Source organism: Impatiens glandulifera, chromosome 2 (genome assembly GCF_907164915.1).
Source record: "Impatiens glandulifera chromosome 2, dImpGla2.1, whole genome shotgun sequence".
Classification (NCBI taxonomy): domain Eukaryota; kingdom Viridiplantae; phylum Streptophyta; class Magnoliopsida; order Ericales; family Balsaminaceae; genus Impatiens; species Impatiens glandulifera.
Window position 1 is genome coordinate 60,335,946 of NC_061863.1, and position 18,729 is coordinate 60,354,674.

General features: G+C 35.8%; 2 protein-coding genes across 2 annotated transcripts; both read left to right on the top strand.

Moving 5' to 3' along the window:
• The first annotated feature begins 1,085 nt into the window (after positions 1–1,085).
• On the top strand, positions 1,086–6,979 carry LOC124926520 (probable serine protease EDA2). Its single transcript, XM_047466763.1, has 13 exons — positions 1,086–1,321; positions 1,408–1,533; positions 1,791–1,946; positions 2,744–2,926; positions 3,076–3,192; positions 3,927–3,980; positions 4,063–4,134; positions 4,882–5,084; positions 5,170–5,264; positions 5,671–5,745; positions 6,455–6,538; positions 6,615–6,713; positions 6,805–6,979. Exons 1-13 carry the CDS (start codon positions 1,145–1,147, stop codon positions 6,810–6,812), a joined length of 1,449 nt encoding a protein of 482 aa, XP_047322719.1. The 5' UTR covers positions 1,086–1,144; the 3' UTR covers positions 6,813–6,979.
• Positions 6,980–8,243: 1,264 nt separating this feature from the next.
• Positions 8,244–18,409, top strand: LOC124926010 (zinc finger CCCH domain-containing protein 44-like). The gene is made up of 10 exons (XM_047466165.1): positions 8,244–9,316; positions 9,429–9,508; positions 10,602–10,789; positions 11,608–12,532; positions 12,885–13,012; positions 14,086–14,145; positions 14,228–14,278; positions 14,444–14,514; positions 15,100–15,254; positions 15,916–18,409. The coding sequence occupies exons 1-10, from the start codon at positions 8,529–8,531 to the stop codon at positions 18,168–18,170; spliced, it is 4,701 nt and encodes a 1,566-aa protein (XP_047322121.1). The 5' UTR covers positions 8,244–8,528; the 3' UTR covers positions 18,171–18,409.
• Positions 18,410–18,729: the final 320 nt, after the last annotated feature.

Below are 18,729 nucleotides of genomic sequence, written 5' to 3' on the forward strand. Positions count from 1 at the left end.
AGGACTCATCAATGAAAAAATTATTCCGTTAATAATAGAATCCAAAATAGATGCTTGAAGTTGAAGGTCTCTTGATGGAGAAATAATATGAAAGATGGAGAAAGGAGAAGAGATAGAGATAGAGATAGAGATAGAGGAGTTTGACACTTAGAAAGAGAAATGAGAAGAGAAAAATATTTGACCGTTTAAGAATAAAAGGAGAAGAGAGAGATGAATTTGGTTGTCGAAAATGGAAGAAAGAGAAAATGAGAATGGAAGGAGAAAAGAGAGATAATTTGAGAATGGAAATCTTAAACGATACTAGCAAATTAATATAATATAACGAGTTACTCGAACAACTCGAGCTCGAACTCGGTTTTATAATCGAGTTACTCGAACTCGACTTGTGCTCGGTCAAATCGAGTTTAAGTCGAGTTTTGACTGAGGTACATACGAGCTATTCACGAGCAGCTTACTCGTTTACACCCCTGGGTTAGGGTCTAACCTGAATAAATATATATATATATATATATATATATATATAAATAAAAAGAAGAAGACCTTATTATATCTTTAAATGTGTACTTAAGTCTTAATTAGTCTTTATGTACCCAACACATGCAAGCTTAATTCACTTCCCATATATGGCTGAAGATGATCATAGTGCATTAATTTAGATTCTTTTATTGTTGGACGATATATATTTTTATTCCCCTTAATGTCAAATTTTCGATAAAAATGTAAAATGTTGTCGTTAATGTGTTTGAATTTTTTTTGAATTAAAGCAGAAATATCATTACACCTCACAAACATCAAACATGACCCTTCTTAAATTCAAAACACTTTCAAATGAAATAGAACGAGACTTTATATTTAGTTTTCGAATACTTTTTTAAAAAAAATAATAATAAATATAATAACTTTATGTTATACATATTTATAGTGATTAACAAATAAAACACACTAACAACAAAATGTTGATTAGGGGGAATATTTTATAAGTATTCAATCCCTAACAACATTAAAAAAAAAAAGTATATATATTTTAAAAAAGTCACAATCAACCACGAATGCAGAATAAATTAGAATTTGATATTATTTATCAGCATTGTGCAGTTCAGAAGGAAAGGGAAAAAGGGAAAAAGGGAAAAGGAGGACGAAGAAGATGCCAAAAGCTATGAAGCTCGCATGGTGTCTCCTCGTCTTCTTCCCCTTGCTATGGAGCCTCGCTGATGGTTCCGGTGATTCTCGTATTCTTCAGCGGTTAACCACCGCTAGCAGCAATTACTTGACCACCCATCAACTCTGGTTCAACCAAACTCTAGACCACTTCTCCCCTTACGTAATCCCTCTCTCTCTTTCTAAGTGTCTGCGTTCGTAGGCACGGTTATTGGAAGATACTTTTGTTTTAATTATCAATGTTTTCAGGATCATCGACAATTTCCCCAGCGCTATTATGAATTCCTTGATTATTTCGCGCCTCATGATGGCCCCATTTTCCTTAGAATATGTGGCGAATCAGCTTGCGATGGGATACCAAATGACTACCTCAGAGTAAGCTTTCCTTTTAAATGAAGCTGTTCATCAGGAATTCTATACTTTTATTTTCTTTGATCTCAATTGGTTGTCATATAAAGTAGATTGCTGTTTATAAATCATGCTTAAAATGGTTTCTTTTATTGAAAGATGTCTTTTTATCTGTCTTTCTGTTGGAGCTTATATTGGGTTATTCACTATCTTTGTTTCTCAGTTATTTAGCAGCCATAACTTCTCATAGACAAAAAAACAAAACTGTCTGTAATTTCAAGCAGGTTTTAGCAAAGAAATTTGGGGCAGCAGTAGTTTCTCTTGAGCATCGCTATTATGGAAAAAGCTCTCCTTTCAATTCCCTGAAGACAGAGAATCTCAAGTATCTCTCATCTAAGCAGGCTATTTCTGATTTAGCTGCCTTCCGTCAATATTACCAGGCTAGTTCTTTACTTGGTATTTATTTATCAGTTCAAGGCTTTCTTTCACCAGGTTTCTCACAAAATTGATGATAAGCAAATAAGCACTGTTCCATTTGTAAATCTAGTGGAGCTAATGTGCTAAAAATGAGATTTTTCATTAGCAAAGCGTAAAAGATCCATCCGCATCATGAAAAATGAGTTATGATAATGACATTGAAAGTGAGATATTTATTCTTCTTGTTTCTCTTATTATGTCACATTTTTTGGTTTCTCCATTTATGTTTACTTATTTCTTCTGAAGAATGCAATAAGATGCTCATATTCTGTTCTTTTACTGTCTTCTATGAGGACACCATATCCCATTTCCTTATTCTCATTCTTTCCTTGAGTTCCGGTTATTTTTAGCTATTGAGTTAACCCCAGAAAGTTCTCGGTCTGTTTGTTTTTGTATCGTGAATTATGATGGGAGCAACGGAAGACTACATTATGGCCGGACTTGACCAGGACGATTTTGTAAAGATGTTGGACTTCTAGGATGATTATTTTGAGTTGTTTCGGGGAATTTTGTCCCTTGTGATGGTTTTTTTTGGAATGCTGTACTTTCTCTGATCAACTCATGTCATGACTTGCAGTTGAACTTGTTTTGTCTGGTTGTTTGACCAAGATACATGCAACATTGTGTTGATTGTCCTTTTTAAAAAAATGCATTTATGCTTCTCATTTAGATATTTACCATATACAGTATCATTTGTTGCCTCCAATCTAAATAGGTAAATCTCTTATTCTAGCTTTTTTCTTGTTATGTGCCATCTTAGGACTTACAAAACACAAAACTGAATATATCCAGTGTTGAAAATCCATGGTTCGTTTTTGGTGTTTCTTATTCTGGAGCACTCAGTGCATGGTTCCGACTCAAGTTCCCTCACTTAACTTGTGGAAGCCTAGCAAGTTCTGCAGTTGTTCTTGCTGTCTACAACTTCACCCAATTTGACCAACAGGTATGCTGTCATCTTGATGGTCTCTTTCATTTATTAATAAATTCAACGATTCGTTAAAGGTGTTGTCAGCATCATTGTTTCAACTTTTAATATCCTTTCTTTAACTGCCTCTATGTTTCTGGAGCTTTAATCTTGATTTCTTATTCTAGGTTGGCGAGTCTGCAGGCCCACAATGTAAAGCTGCATTACAGGAAGTTACTCGACTTGTTGATCAAAGGCTCATGGATGACAGCAAAGCCGTGAAAGTTTTATTTGGGGCTGAGTCGGTAAGTTGTATTTTGGGTTGAACATTTGATCATAGCATATTATGGACCAAAGCCTGTTTGATCCCTCGACCTGGATTATTCTATTTGTTTTTTGAAAAGTTAAAGCTTGCTTAGATAGATTTGTTGTGAAATGCCACATGTGATTGATTTCTTACATGCAAAGAACAATCCAAGGAGATGAAACAAAGGGAAAGAGGAGAGAGAGACAGGCGAGAGAAAAAACTCAAATCTAAGGTCAGAGCACACCAAACACCAAGACACCTTGTAAAAGATACAATCCGAAAAACCGGAAAAGAGAAAGAGAGAAGAATTAGAGAAAAATAATTCAATCTCCAATACGTAATCCAAACAACTTGCTCTTGACGTGTGTAGGACCATGTGGGAAACATCTAAACCTTTCAACCTATCCTTAAGCTCACAAAACTCAGCTTGGATGATTCTAATGCCTCTAAAAAATTCATATGGAAGTGTTCCATCAGGTTTCTATGGTCTTAATGTATTATCTATTTTCTTTTTTATATGAGATTACTGAAAATATATGACAAATTCACACCCTCTTAAAATTAGTTAATATGGGTTTAAGAACCAAGTTTTCCCTTAGCCATTGAATTAGCATTCATGAGCTTTGTAGGATAATTTTTTAGTAGATTTCAGATTTTCACACTGGCTTATGGCACAGGCCTTCTCTTATAAAAAATCTGACTGACAGGATTATTTTTTCTTTCTTTTGGCAGCTTGACATTGATGGTGATTTCCTGCTTTTTCTCTCTGATGCCGCAGTTATGGCTGTAGGTATCCAGCTTGTTGTGTTGGTTTTCTTTAGTACTTTAATAATCTCATTCTGATGACTGCCCTGCCAACTTTTGACAGTTTCAATATGGAAATCCAGATCGGTTATGCTCCCCTCTTGTTGAGGCGAAGAATAATGGAAAAGATCTGTTGGTATGTGTCACGTAAAAATCTCACCCTCTAAAGAAAATAAAATGAAGAAAAAAAATTAAAATGTCTAACTCAACTTATTTGTATAATATTAGTAAAAAAAATTAAAAAAAATATTTGTATGGAGCCATTTTCTTGTTTGGATCTGTCTCCATAATTTTGCATGTGTTTCATGAAACTGTTACTAAGAGCAGACTTTTAACGTTTTGTCTAACCTTGTTGTATGTGTATATTTTCCTTGTTTCTTAATGTTGTGGACTCTTTATTTTTTGAAAAATGTCAACTTTTATTTAAAAGAGCGCAATATGCGTTCAAACGTTATAAAAGGCAATGTTGTGGACTCTTTATGTGATCATTGTATGTTCGGTTAAGTCTTAATTTACTTTATGCATGCAAGAGTTGAGTTTGACTGAGGGAAATTTCTAAACTTATATTATTTGTGGTCATGTATCCTAGCAACATTGATTCCTGGAATCTGGTAAGTAATCAATAATTTAATCAGAAAATCTTCCGTTATCATTAGTTAGAACAACTAAACTTGCTATATATAGGATATTAAAGAAGAAGACCCAGTCACAGCTTCGTTGTCGTGGTGCCCCACGTCATCCCATCCCCAAGAAACAAAAGCAGTTAGATTTTAGATGACTTTAGATAAGCAGTACCCTATAATTGGAATTTTGATTTATCAAGTTATTGTTGTATAAATTATCTTGTTATTTCAAATTTTTTGTATTTTTTTCACATGCACAGGATGTGTATGCTACATATGTAAAAGAGTATTTCATGGGAACTTTTGGAGTCAGCACTGAAAGCTATAATCAGCATTTTTTGAAAAAAGATGCTCCTACTGAAAGTGCTGATCGGTTGTGGTGGTTCCAAGTATGTTCTGAAGTTGCTTATTTCCAGGTGGCACCATCAAATGATAGCATCCGTTCTTCGAAAGTTGACACAAGGCACACTTGTGTATTATCCCTAGTTTTTTCTTGTAACTATAAAATGGTTCCTAGTATGTGTGATTCCTGACCTGACATTTGACAGATATTACTTGGACCTTTGCAAAAATGTATTTGGAGAGGGTGTGTATCCAGATGTTGATGCAACAAATCTTTACTATGGAGGCACAAGTATAGAAGGTCCAGGCACCATTCTATTTCAAGAATTTATAGTTTCCTGTCTTATTTTCTTTATATCTAGAAGTGGCACCATTACTTTAGAGATCGGCTGGATCCTAGGATGAATTCTTTGATTTCCTTTTATGTTAGTTTAAAGTTCAGCGTTTTTTCATAGGGAAGGAATAGTGGCTTCTTCCTTTTTTTTTTATGGTGTCAAGGAATTGCTATTGGGTGATCTAACTAGAATATAAAACCTGTCTAAAAGAGGATGATTGGGAGTTGCTTTCTTTTTATTTTTATTTTTGATATTTCTGTTATTTTTCACATTGCTATTGCCAATTCAGTATGAATTTGTGGAATTTTGTATTAATAATACTGTGATATTTGATCCTTAATTAACATTTTTTGGCAAATTGCTGATTTTCAGGTTCAAAGATTATTTTCTCGAATGGTTCACAGGATCCTTGGCGACATGCCTCGAAACAAACTTCTTCCCCAGAAAGTGAGTCCTTTCACCAGAACTTGCATCATCTTTATTTATTTACCCTCACTTGTTTTAGCTATTGAGAAGACTTGAGTTAATCTACCAACTTCCCTAACGTGGAAATATCAAACTATATATTTTTTTCTTCTGATTTTTGTTGTTTTGGCAAAATTCAAAACCTGAAATCAATCTGAGCCTTGAGAAACAGAACTTCCTGTGTCGCTTTGTTCGATTCCGAAGGAGCCTTTGTTGGGTGAAGGATCAAATGAAATTTTGCAATTTTGGTGGCTGTGGTTTAAGAAGGGATAGAAAAGGAAAACAGTTGAAAGGAGATGGTATTATTGGAATCCTCCACCAATGGGGAGAAGATGATCTATAGAGATTTAAAGCTCTATATAATTTTGAAGAGTAAAGAGATTACTTCATATTATTGGATTGATAAACTTATTAGGAAGGATCAAATTTATAGGCAAATAAAGAAAAAAACTAAATAAATGATAAAAACAACTTCATAAAAGCATTAATGAGCTTTTGTTGGGAAGACACAACTTGAATCATTTGGACTTAATTTCTCTTGGAAAGACAAATGTGCTGTTTGGAATGAGCCTAGTTTGATATTTCCACACCTCAATGTTTAGGTTCAGATCGTTAAACTTGATCGATATTAGGCATTTGAATGTGCGGTTAGTGTTTTTAATGTTGCGACTAATTCTTTTGTTTGTTTCAGTGCCGTCTTACCTTATTACTTGTCATAATTGCGGCCATGGAGTTGATTTAAGAGGATGTCCTCAAGATCCTGTTCCCATTGAAGGTAAACCGTTTTTCTTAAAAGAACATATGTTTAATCTTCACATTGCCTTATTAAGCCATGAATTTTAACATTACAGGAAACTCCCGGAATTGCAGCTCTCCAGACACAGTTAACAAAGTGAGAGGAAAGATCATCGAAGACATAGATCTTTGGCTCTCCCAGTGCGAAGCTGCAGGTAGGATTGTAGAAGAATAGAACTCTTTAAGCCATCTACTCTCCCTTTCTCGACTAACCCTGAATTTTCTCGTATCCATTGTCTATTGCAGATATGTAATTTTTCTACATACGAAGGGGAAGGTACGAGATTCATATACACGAAACTGTTAATGTTGTTTGTCTGTTGTATTTTATTGTCAACTTATGGGAGCATTAACCATGTCAATCAGTGTATAAGAAACATTATTGTTACCATGGAAATGTACATAAAATTTATTCCCATTTCTCCATGGGTTTCATCCTGCTGAATCGATCAATCTTATCGTCCATGACAAACGCATTTGCCTTCCGTTATGTAAAGTATTATTTTAAAATGCATCTTTCTAAAATTTCAGTTTTTGACACAAATCCAGTTACATCTATATATATGAGGATATTTGAAAATTATTATTTGGTTACAATCTCATTGACAACTAAAACTTAAAATGTGTTTTTCCTTGGTCTGGGGCTCGTAAATGAGTCAAACCGCTAAGTCAAAATTCGACTTGAGTTTGACTTTAACCAAGTTCGAGTCGAGCAAGTCAGCTCGTTTAATATTCGAGTTTCAGTTCGATGCCTTGTCGAGCTTTTTCGAGTCTTATAATAAATAATATATTTTTTAGTTATTTAAATATTAAAATCTAAAATTTAAAATAAATATTTTTTTACAAATATTTGAAAATTTAATTTTAGTTCAAATTTTCGTGTCCCGAGCTTATATTGTATGTAAATAGTTGAATTCGAGTTCAAATTTATAAACTTGTCTAAGTTTGAATCGAGCTCAACTCGGTTTGACTTATTTTTCAAACTATGGATCGATTGTTTCTACTGATAAATTTGTATGATTTAATATTGAGATTTTTAAAGCAAGTTAAATTTTAGTCAAATTATTTTAAAATTATAAATATTAGGTAGGCATTAATAACAGCCCATTATTAGCTGTTTTTGTTTAGCAGTATCTAAATATATTATTATTATTATTTTTTTAAAATTAGACTAATTCAGTTTTGCCAGCAAAAATAAAAATAGAAGAATATTTCAGTTTAAAACTGAACTAAACGTTTTGTTTTATTTTATTTTATTTTATTTTATTTTATTTTATTTTATTTTATTTTATTTTATTTTATTTTATTTTATTTTATCAAGCAAATCAAATATTAGATTTAATTTGGGTATTAATCTTAAAAGAAAGGGATTTGGTTTGCGTAAAAATGGCTCTTTCCCAGATGGATGTTAAACTTCCCTAAAATGTCTGTTGATAATTATAATAATTTTATTCATATCTAATCAGAAAATTAGATATAAAATATTATTGAATTGCGTATTTATTGTTGAAATGGATTACTTTGTGATTTAATATTTTACTAAAAAGGTTTGGGTGTAAGAAAAAAAGGTTAAAAAAAGTAGAAGGACACGTGGCGGTTAATAATTGGAAAGTGGGTCCCAAAAGATAATAGTGAAGCGTCTCTCTTTGGTGACTCGCACTACTACTGAATGCCATTCACGTGTTGCTAGAACCGGGAGAGACCGGTAAGAGAGATATAGAGAGAGAAAGAGAAAGAAAGATTGAAAAAGCAAGCAAGAGTCGCGATTGTCGCTGTTCATTTTCCGCCGGTCGTGCGCCGAAATCATCTCATCTCCGGCATACTTCTGTAAAACTCAAATCGGAGACCTTTGAAGCTTCTATCTTTACGAGAACAGTAAGTCGGCGTTGAGCTCATGATCAGTAACAGGACCTGCTCTGGAATTCATAAATCTAGGGTTTTAGGGGTTACTATTGAGCATAACCTGTCCGATGGAAGCTAGGGAATCTTCCAAAGGAGTTGAGGAAAAGACGAGTTGCACTGGAGTTGTGGTGGTGGAGGAGACTTTGAAGCAAGATGTGAGGGAAGAACAGATTCAGAAAGTTGAAGATGCGCCACTTATTGGAGTTTTAGTAGAGGCCGCAGCTGCTTTAGAGGCTGATGCTGTCGCTCGGGGATCCGAGGAGCTACCTAGTACGACTCCTCCTCCTCCTCCCGTGAACGTTGAGGTGAAAACTGTTGTTGAGAATACTAGTGTGAAGCGAAAGCGTGGTCGGCCTCCAAAGGATGCCGTTTCTGTTTCTGTTTCTGCTGCTCGAGGTACCGAGGAGGGATCTAGTTCCGCTCCCGTGAGTGTAGTAGAGGTGAAAACTATGGAGAATAATAGTGGAAAGAGACCGCGTGGTCGACCACCGAAGGAGGCTGTTGTTGTGGCTATTGATGTTGTTCGGACCACTGAGGAGGGATCTAGTTCTGTTCCTGTGAGCGCTGAGGTGAAAAATTTGGAGAATAGTATAGGAAAGAGAACACGTGGTCGACCACCCAAGGAGCCTGTTGTTATTGCTGCTATTGATGTTGCTCCGCCAGCTGAGGAGGGATCTAGTTTGGCTTTGGCTAGCGTAGAGGTGAAAACTTTTGAGGATGGGAGCGAGAAGCGTAAGCGTGGCAGGCCTCCGAAGGGTTTGCCAAAGTTGCCACAGCCGGTAAAGAAGAAAAAAGATGAAGAGGATGTATGTTTCATATGCTTTGATGGAGGGAGCCTTGTCCTATGCGATCGCAGGTGAGTCAAAATTTGAAATGTTTATTTCAATTCATTTATTATGTTTCCTTACTAGTGCATTAATGGGCATTAATGAGCATTGCTTTGAACAATTGGTTTCCTTAAATGGCAGAGGTTGTCCAAAGGCATATCATCCATCTTGTGTTAAGCGTGATGAGGCATTCTTTCAGTCAAAGGCTAGGTGGGATTGCGGTATGCTGCTGTGAATTTCTTTAATGTTTGATTGTTCTCTTCAAGTAATTACAGTTTTCCCTCAGCTATGGGATTGCTGTAATTGCTCAGTATAGCATTTCTACAATTTTGGAGAAAAAGGTATAAGTCATTGTTCCAGAGATATTAGAGAATAACATCCAGCAAAACTATCAATGTAGAAAATTTAGCAATTTTAACTCCACAGCTGCTGATAAACCAGCAGATTAGGGACTACGCTACTGTTGTAAACTTTACCAATTGTTACTTCTATCATCGTTTTGATTATTGGTTTGCTATTTATAGATTTTACTAGAACCTTTTTTCCTGGAAGATGTTTCCTTGTACTACACCCCTACCATAGTCTGTAGAAAAGCTATCATAATCTAGATAACTAAGTAGTGTCTGAGTTGCCACCATTCACATAGAATAGATCTGCAAAACTATTAAGCCTCTATCTGTCTGCTTTCTTAGGAGTATGCACATGTTAATGTGTCAATTGAATCCTGGTAGAACTCAAGATAAAAGTATGATAACATATGCATTACTTTTGGAGATGTAAGCCATATGGTTGATTTTTTCTATTACTGTGCATTCTTCTCATTATGGTATATACATCCACTTTTCTTGCTGGGTGCATGTTTGCACTATTACAGCCTCTATCTGTCTGTTTTCTTAGGATCCTGCACATGTTAATGTCTCAATTGAATCCTGGCACAAACTCAAGATGAATGTATGATAACATTTGCATTACTTCTAGAGATATAAGCCGCATGGTTGATTTTTTATTATTTTCTTTCTATTACTGTGCATTCTTCTCATTATGCCACATGCTTTTTCTTGCTGGGTGCATTTGCACACTTACAGCATTTCCTTTGTTTAGTTGACTATTGATGTGTTTGTTTTCGTAACTTTTCATTTTAATTCTCTTTGAAGTTTATTTAATGGTGTTAATATTTCATAAGAACACAATTTGATGTTTCCCATGTTATATCTTTGGTAATGTCAAATTGTTACTCACCATTTTCTTCTTGTTTTTCCTATTCTTAGAGGCTTTTTGTTTGGGTTTATTGATTTACCATATTATGCATTTCAGGCTGGCACATTTGTAGTAACTGTGAAAAGGCCGCCAATTATATGTGCTACACTTGTACATATTCACTGTGCAAGGCATGTACAAGGGATGCTGATTATGTGTGTGTACGAGAAAATAAAGGCTTTTGCTCAATGTGCATGAAAACTATTATGCTCATTGAAAAGAAGGATCAAAGGGAAAATGAAACGGTATGTGGAATCTCTCAGTTAGTGTGTATGAGCATTTCAGTAATAGAGAGTGCTTATTCTTTCCCTGTTTAAGTTTTGTATTCTTGTATGATATACACATGCTTTATCTTAAATAGATAGTAAAGTTCTATTTTGAAAATCATGAAATGGGGCAATTAGGGTAGTTATTGTAATTTGTTTTCGTTTGCTGATTGAAAGCCAATTTTCATTTTGACTGAAGTAAATAGTATTTTATGAAATTAAAAACTTGAAGGAGCATTGTGAACCTAAAGCGCCTCCCACATAATATACTTATATACACTATGTTGTTAAACACTTAAGTTGTTTTCATTTCATGGTGAGTAGTTTTCTTTTGTTCTATACATGAATTCCAATGACTTCATTTCTTTCCTTGACAATGGTAAATACGAAACCAAACAAACGTTAATGTATTCACATAGCTACTGCCCCTAATAAAGTGTCTAGAATGCAATTCTCATGGAAAACTATGGACAAAAAAATTCTGGGGAGGGGTAAAAAAAGAGGGCTTCATGGCACATTAATCTATTTATTATGTCACTGGTAGACAGTCTATTCAACAACTACTCATTCAAATTTCTATCCTTTCACTACCTGCAATATAGTGTGATGGTAGAGGATTGGACTCAGAATTCGAGGTTACATTTGTTGCAGCTTACTTTCTGAATCAATTAAATAGATTACATAGTTATTTCTTGGCTGACTTAATCTTGTTGTCTTTCTTAAGTAGCATGATATTCTGTTCAAACATTAAACTCTCTTTCATTATTATCTGGTTCTCTGACAAACATAATTGGCAGGTTGTAGTGGACTTTGATGATAAGAGTAGCTGGGAATATTTATTCAAAATGTACTGGCTTTATTCAAAGCAGAAGCTATCTCTAACTTTGGATGAGCTGACAAAAGCTAGAAATCCTTGGAGTGTAGATGGCCATATTATTTTTGAAGGGAGAGATATAGATGCTATTAGCGGTAAAAATGATCTCCAACATCCTATCTTTGGGATCCATTCTGAGAGCAAGGAGACAAAGGTATTTTGTGGGAGTAAGGGGAGCAACCATCAGACACAGTTACTTAATGGCAATTTTTCTCCTACAATAAATAAGTTAGACAGTGATGAAGGTGCACATGCGGCTGTCTCTGCAAAATGGGCATCCAAGGAACTCTTAGCATTTGTTGCTCATGTGAAGAATGGTGATATATCTGAGTTGTCTATACAAGATGCACAAGCTCTCTTATCGGACTATGTGAAGAAAAATAATCTCCCTGATCCTAGCCAAAAAAGTCAGATCATTTGTGATGCTAGACTTTCCAAACTCTTTGGGAAACCACGTGTTGGTCACATTGAAATGCTAAAACTCCTTGAGTTTCATTTTCCCATCAAGGACGACTCCTTGGAAGATGTTAATAGATCTAGTGTCTATCCTGCTGTTGCAAGTCAGGCAAACAGTAACACTAATATTAGCAACTTTTTGGCGATGGGTACAGAGATAAAAAGTAAAACCCTTAAAATGGGTGAGGACAAAGGGCCTCCAGCAAACCTGCATGAATATGCTGCAGTAGATGTTCATAACATTAGTTTGATTTACTTGCGCCGTAGTTTGTTGGAGAATCTAATTGATGAGAGTGGTAAGCTACATAATATTGCTGTGGGCTCCTTTGTGCGAATAGGTGTCTCTGGTGGTGATCATGAGCAGGATATCTTTAGACTTGTCCAAGTTGTAGGTATTCATCAAAACCTTTTTCAACCTCCTTAAATTATTTTCAGGAAAATTATGATATATCAATTTCTTCACCCAATAAGAAGTTAAAAAAAGCATGAAGTGTCATTTGAAGTATTGGGCCTTGTTTGATGAATCAATGAATCACCTCATCAATTAAATTATTCAAATCATCAACCAACATACCAAATTACCCTTACTTTTATTTTAGAACATTTTAAATATTAAATACAAAGTATATTTTAGTCATTTAACCCAATAATCCACTTTTTCATCAAATGAGATTTTATTTTTCATAAACATCAGTTTATTTACAAGAAAATCTACATCAGACACTCTTGGTGTTCTACTTACAGGTACTTGTATGGTGGCCAAACCCTATAAAATTGGTGAGAAATCAGTGAATGTTGCACTTGAGATATTAAATCTGGATAAGAAGGAGGCTATTTCAATCAGTGCCCTCTCAAATCAGATGTTTTCAGAGGTAACTTGGGTATTCTATGACAGTTGTTCAGTTTTTTTTTTCCGTCTTGCAATAATTGGGTACAATGTCCTTTTTTTAGCTCTTTGTTCTATGGATCTTTTTATATTATTGAATCAATTCTATTGCTTCCTATCTCTTTCAAGAACTTCATTTAATTCCCCAAAGTGATTGCGTTGAAAGTTTATTCTGAAGTATTCCATTTGTGTTGCCTGCATTTCGTTTAAGATTGGAAAAGAACATATAGTCTAGATTATCAAGTGAGGCACATCTGTGCTTTAATAGTTGTATGAATTTAATAACTTGCCTCTCTGCAGTAAAAGATAGACATCCTGACAATCATTTCCTTGTGCTACCTGCTATATTTTTGTCAGGTTCTGGTTTACTTATATTGCTGGGCTAGCAATTTGCTTTGGCATTTGCAAATGAAAATGCATGTACAATTAGTGCTATTAGAAAAAAATAGTGTTTGGGAAAATAGCTATTGGAGAGGTGTTAGTTCTAAACTCTAATGTGTTGATATCCCAAAAGCTAATGATTTAAATGACATGATTGAAAATGATAAGCTTTATTGTGGTTTAAGTGTTGCAGTTGCTTGTTGTTGAAAACCTTATTATTTGCTAGATTGTAATGAGAAACCAATACCTTTTAGCTAATAAAAAACATAAAAATTGCGTTATTTCTGTAAGGTTGAATAGCAAGTAATCACTTCACTTAAAGGTTGGGCTTTGTGCATTATTTGTCTTCTTCATCATGGATCAACCAGGAGTGTTCACCCTTTCCATGGTTGACCTCTCTCCAATATAAAAATAAACAATGATTATGGTTATTGATGCTTATGCCATTATCCTGGCTCCACATTCTATTGATAAAATTAGCAAAGTAAATAAAAAGAACTTCACCTGGAAGATAGAGTTAACTGGTGGTACAGCCTTGCAGGCAAGGAGTTGGAGGTCTAATTGATTTGCTATAAGTTGTTCATTGCATCATCGAATTTCTCAAACTATTACTTTCATTTCAACTTTGTTATATTCATATGATGTTGTTGGGTCACTTAAATCTTTGTTGTGATGCAGGACGAATGCAGACGTTTACGTGAAAGCATAAAATGTGGGCTAGTCAAACACTTAACTGTAGTAAGTTTAAAAGTCTTTATGTTTTTGTCTGTTGGACTACATATATGATATCTTTTGTGAAATGATACATGGATGATTATAGGGCCAAATACTGGAAAAATCGAAGGCACTTCGTGAAGTTATAATGAATGATGTAAGTTTTGCTTTGTACACAATGTTTATTGGTCTACTACTGCTTATTACTTATAATGGTATCTATTTCTTTCCATCCTTAGTGATTAAGGGACATCACTTTAAGGCTCTGGCTTGAATGTGATGTATTTACTTATTAAATATTTTTCTACTTCCTGTGTAATAGTGGCTGGAAAAAGAAGTAATACGGCTGAATCAGCTGCGTGATCAAGCAAATGAGAAGGGGCAAGAAAAGGAATATCCTTTTTTTAGTTGCAGAAGTTCTTTTACTTTCTTTAGACACATCTCTTCATTATCCAGCACATTGATTTCTTTAGCTCTGATATTGATTCTCAAGAATTTTTCCTGCAAGTAGCAACCGAGAACAGTCAAACTTCTGCCTTACTAGAAACTCTTCTTCCATGGTTGTTAGAGCTTTTTTGTTATATACACATTGCTCCTTGAGATAATTATTTGCTTTCTCTTTTGGCTACTTTCTTTATGCATATACACATTGCTCCCTGACTGAGTTTTGAAAAACGAATAATATGGACTACCATTGAAACATATTAGGAAACATGTTGTAGTTATGTTGAAACATATTAGGAAACATTGCTCCATTGAAACATGTTGTAGTTAAAAATAGGAATGTGAGATTTTCTTCATTGAAATATCTTCATTTGCCATCTTTTCTTTGAAACATTATTATGTTGTGGCTTTTGAATGATCGTGGCTCTTGAACATGTTTACATATTACTCAAATTCAGTGGTCAAGAAAAATGTCTACTCTCTGCTTTCCATATGGGGGAAGTGTTATTCATGACTTTTCCTTAATCCACTCACGCTTAGAGAATTTGTGGAGAAAATAGAACTCATGAAGTCACCTGAAGAAAGGCAGCGCAGACTGCTAGATGTTCCTGAAGTACATATTGACCGACATATGAAAGCGAATAGTCAATCTGATCAAGGTGCTGGATTATTTGCTGCAAAAAATCAAGGTTCTTTCGTACTCTCTACATTACACTACACTAGAGTTGTCACATATGCAAATATTCATGTGCGTGTTCTCTTACTTATTTCTCTCCTATCAATTTTATTCTCACAACCTCACATTCACTTTCTCTAACCACTCAATTACCATTTCATTAGTTCTATAACAACCTAGCACACATAGGACCCATTTGGTTTTGGATCTCGCTTCAGATTACATAAACGTATGGAAACTAAACTTATTCAAACACAGATGGAAAAATTTATTTTTGTTTCTTATCCAGATGCAAAAACAAATTCAAAAAGTGTTTCCAAATGACTCCCCCACCCATATTTCTCTTTCTCTCGGACACTTTTTATTTACGTTTTTTGATACAAAAATGTTTGAAAACTAAACATAGTCTGACGCATTCAAACAATTTATTTATGTTTTTTGTATCTAGATTATAGAAACAAATACTCTTTCTTTGGTAACTACCCACCTTTCCTCCCTCCCACACCCATAACTCCTTTTCACACTCTTGGGGGGTATTGAGGCTTCAACTTGATGAAAGCCCCATAACTAACTTTTAATGTACCAAGTTATAATGAGTTTTTTTTCCACTATAATATGTAACTCTATTTACAATTTCTACTTATCAATTTTGTTTTTCCTTGGACGAAATGCAGCTGCATATGGGAAAACTAGAGGTTCTGGACTCAACATAAATGAAAAGGAAGCTATTTCATCAAAGGACAACAACAAATCATATCCTACACGCAACAAGAAATCAAAGGTTTCATCTAATAATATTGACAAGAAGGAAAACAAGTACATTGCATCTGATTCCGCTAAACCCTCAAATGGTGGGGACAAAGGTGCCAAAACTGATGTTGGTGGTTCAAATACTCCAGCCGCAGTTACTTCTATACCTATTTCTGGGATTTCTTCAGAAGCTTCAGTTGCATCTCTCTCTACTGGAACTTCTCCACCACCACTGGTCTTGCTTAATAATGAAGCTGATAATCTTTGGCATTATCGAGATCCAGATGGGAATATTCAGGGACCGTTCTGTTTGTTAATGCTGCGAAAATGGAGCTTATCTGGATACTTCCCACCTGATCTTAGAATATGGAGCATATATGATAAGGAAGCAAACTCTTTACTTCTACTCAACTTACTGAAAGGCCAACCGCCCAACAAACCGACATCAGTGCAACAACCCAGTCTCTCTTTACCCTCTCAAGAAGTTGTTGTTCAAGTTGCCAAAGAGAATGCATCAAATATATGTTTGCCTTCAGTTACTAGTCTAGACGATAAACAAAGTGCCAATTGCCAAGATAAGTTAGAATCTGCTTCCTGGACGCCCCCTGCTGTTAACTGCATCGATATAAACAAGAGTGGCTCTCCTTGTTTGGAATCAGTTAAAGTTAACGATCTTAGTTCTAAGCAAATGGAGACTTCAAAGGAATGTGGCAATGATGATGAAAATAGGATTTGTCGTGAAAATAATGACCGCGATTACTTTAGTCATTCTTCTGGTAACAGCTGGAGACCTCCAATATTTGCTGCGCCGCCTAATAAATTGGACCTTAACACTTCTTTCAGCTTTGAGACCAAGTCAACTAATTCTTCTGTTAGTGATATCCCAATCATGCCTAATCCAAACGAACGCAGCAAAGAGCGGCAATCTGAGTTGTTGAACGTTCATATTCAAGGAGGGTCCCAACTCCTAAATCCGCCGAAGCCCACATTAAACCTTGATTATAATATGGAAGAGAAAAGGGTTCCGGGTTCAGAAAAGAAACAATCATTGTCTTTGTCTTCGAATTTCGTGGTTCGCGATTCTGGCCCCACATGGAGTAGCTCTTCCGGTTTGTTTCTGGGCGGCGGTTCAGTTCCACCACCGCCACCACAACCAGAATCACCGCATCCTGAAGGCTCTAACGTATGGGTTGGACACCCTCCTGCTGCGAAAGCGTCGGTTGAAGAATTAGGTCTCGGTCTGATCCCCGTCCATCCTAAGGCGGAACCATCAAACAATTACCCTCCAAGTACAGACAATATTCCTACGATTTCCCAAACTCACCCCACGTCAGGCTGGCTAGCTATGGTCACTGAGCCGATCGAGCTTAGCACCTTAGCCGAGGAATCGGTTTCAGATCTCCTAGCGGAGGTTGACGCAATGGAATCCCAAGGCGGCTTGCCTTCCCCTACTTCAGCCATGAATTACGTGGATTACTTGTTTGAGGATACTGTAAACGACTGTTTTAACCCCATCGGTCCATTGAGTCGCACAATTAATTCCACAGGCAACGTGCACTTGGCTGCTCAACAACAGCAACAGCAGCATCATCATCAATCCAGTAATATACAAGAGACGCCACTACAAGCTGACCGCCACACTGAAGCTGTTAGGACCGGTAAGCCCAATAATAACTGGCAGCAAAAGGATTCTTCCAGCCACATACCGGAATCCTCCAGCATAAGCCACGAAGGGATCAAGAGAGCTTCATGGCCGACAAATCTGGACGTGGGTTTAGGAAATATGAATTCGGGATGGGAAGGGGGAGGAGGAGGAATAACAGCAGCAGCAGCAGCAACAGGCCGTGTGAATGGAAATGTGCATAGAAGTGGGCAGGGTGTGTATACAGGAGGGCGAGATGGTAATTCTAGTAGATACGGTGGAGAGAGAGTCACGAGCCAATCAGGTAGACACGGAGGAGGTGGAGGGAACGATCAAAATAGGCAGTCATTATCGTGGAGTAGACATTCGTTGTCGGTTGGTAGTGGGAGTGGCAGTGGCGGTAATTACTCGAGAGGTGGTGGTTCTGCTCTTCCTCCGCCGTCTCACAAGGGTGGACAACAGCAGCAGAGGGTATGTAAATTTTACGAGAGCGGGAGATGTAAGAAGGGGGCTTACTGTGACTATCTGCATCCTTGACGATGATGAAGATGATGAATGGGTGGGACTTAGTTTTATCTAAAAGTTTTAAAAAAGTTGAAAAAATGCAATCTTTTTGCTTTAGAATGAAAGTTTTTTATTTTTATTTTGTAGAAGCTAATTATTAATGTATTCAGTGTTGTTATTAATGCTTGTTAATGTAACAGAAAGTAAAAAAAGTTTTATTTAGGGCATAATATTAGTAGTTAGTTAGTTAGTTAATCAGTCTTTTGTCGTTTGAGATCCGAGAATTATGTTCCCTTTTGCTGCTGCTTGCTGATCTTTTTATTAATGCCTATAATAGTGAGTCCTGGCCCTTCTGGCCTCTGGGGGATAGATGGTTTTTAAGGTACAAATGATTTCTCACTTTTTTATTTTATATTCAATTGAATGAAGGCAGAATTGTTAAATTGGTTTCCTTATTTGGAGTTAAATGGGATTTTGGATATCTTTCAATTTAAAATTATACCAAAAAAAAATATAAAATAATTGTCTTTAACTATTTTAAGCGTTGTTAATTTATTATTTATGATGGGTAGTTCGGCTTCTTCTATAGTGC

What these genes read in the sequence shown, in the direction of transcription:
- LOC124926520 (XM_047466763.1), top strand. Translation starts at nt 1,145, where the DNA reads ATGCCAAAAGCTATGAAGCTCGCATGGTGTCTCCTCGTCTTCTTCCCC. An exon ending in TCACCCAATTTGACCAACAG is followed by an intron (nt 2,927 to 3,075) that starts GTATGCTGTCAT and finishes TTCTTATTCTAG; the next exon opens with GTTGGCGAGTCTGCAGGCCC. An exon ending in TGGAGGCACAAGTATAGAAG is followed by an intron (nt 5,265 to 5,670) that starts GTCCAGGCACCA and finishes GCTGATTTTCAG; the next exon opens with GTTCAAAGATTATTTTCTCG.
- LOC124926010 (XM_047466165.1), top strand. Translation starts at nt 8,529, where the DNA reads ATGGAAGCTAGGGAATCTTCCAAAGGAGTTGAGGAAAAGACGAGTTGC. An exon ending in ATCAAAGGGAAAATGAAACG is followed by an intron (nt 10,790 to 11,607) that starts GTATGTGGAATC and finishes CATAATTGGCAG; the next exon opens with GTTGTAGTGGACTTTGATGA. An exon ending in TAGTCAAACACTTAACTGTA is followed by an intron (nt 14,146 to 14,227) that starts GTAAGTTTAAAA and finishes GGATGATTATAG; the next exon opens with GGCCAAATACTGGAAAAATC.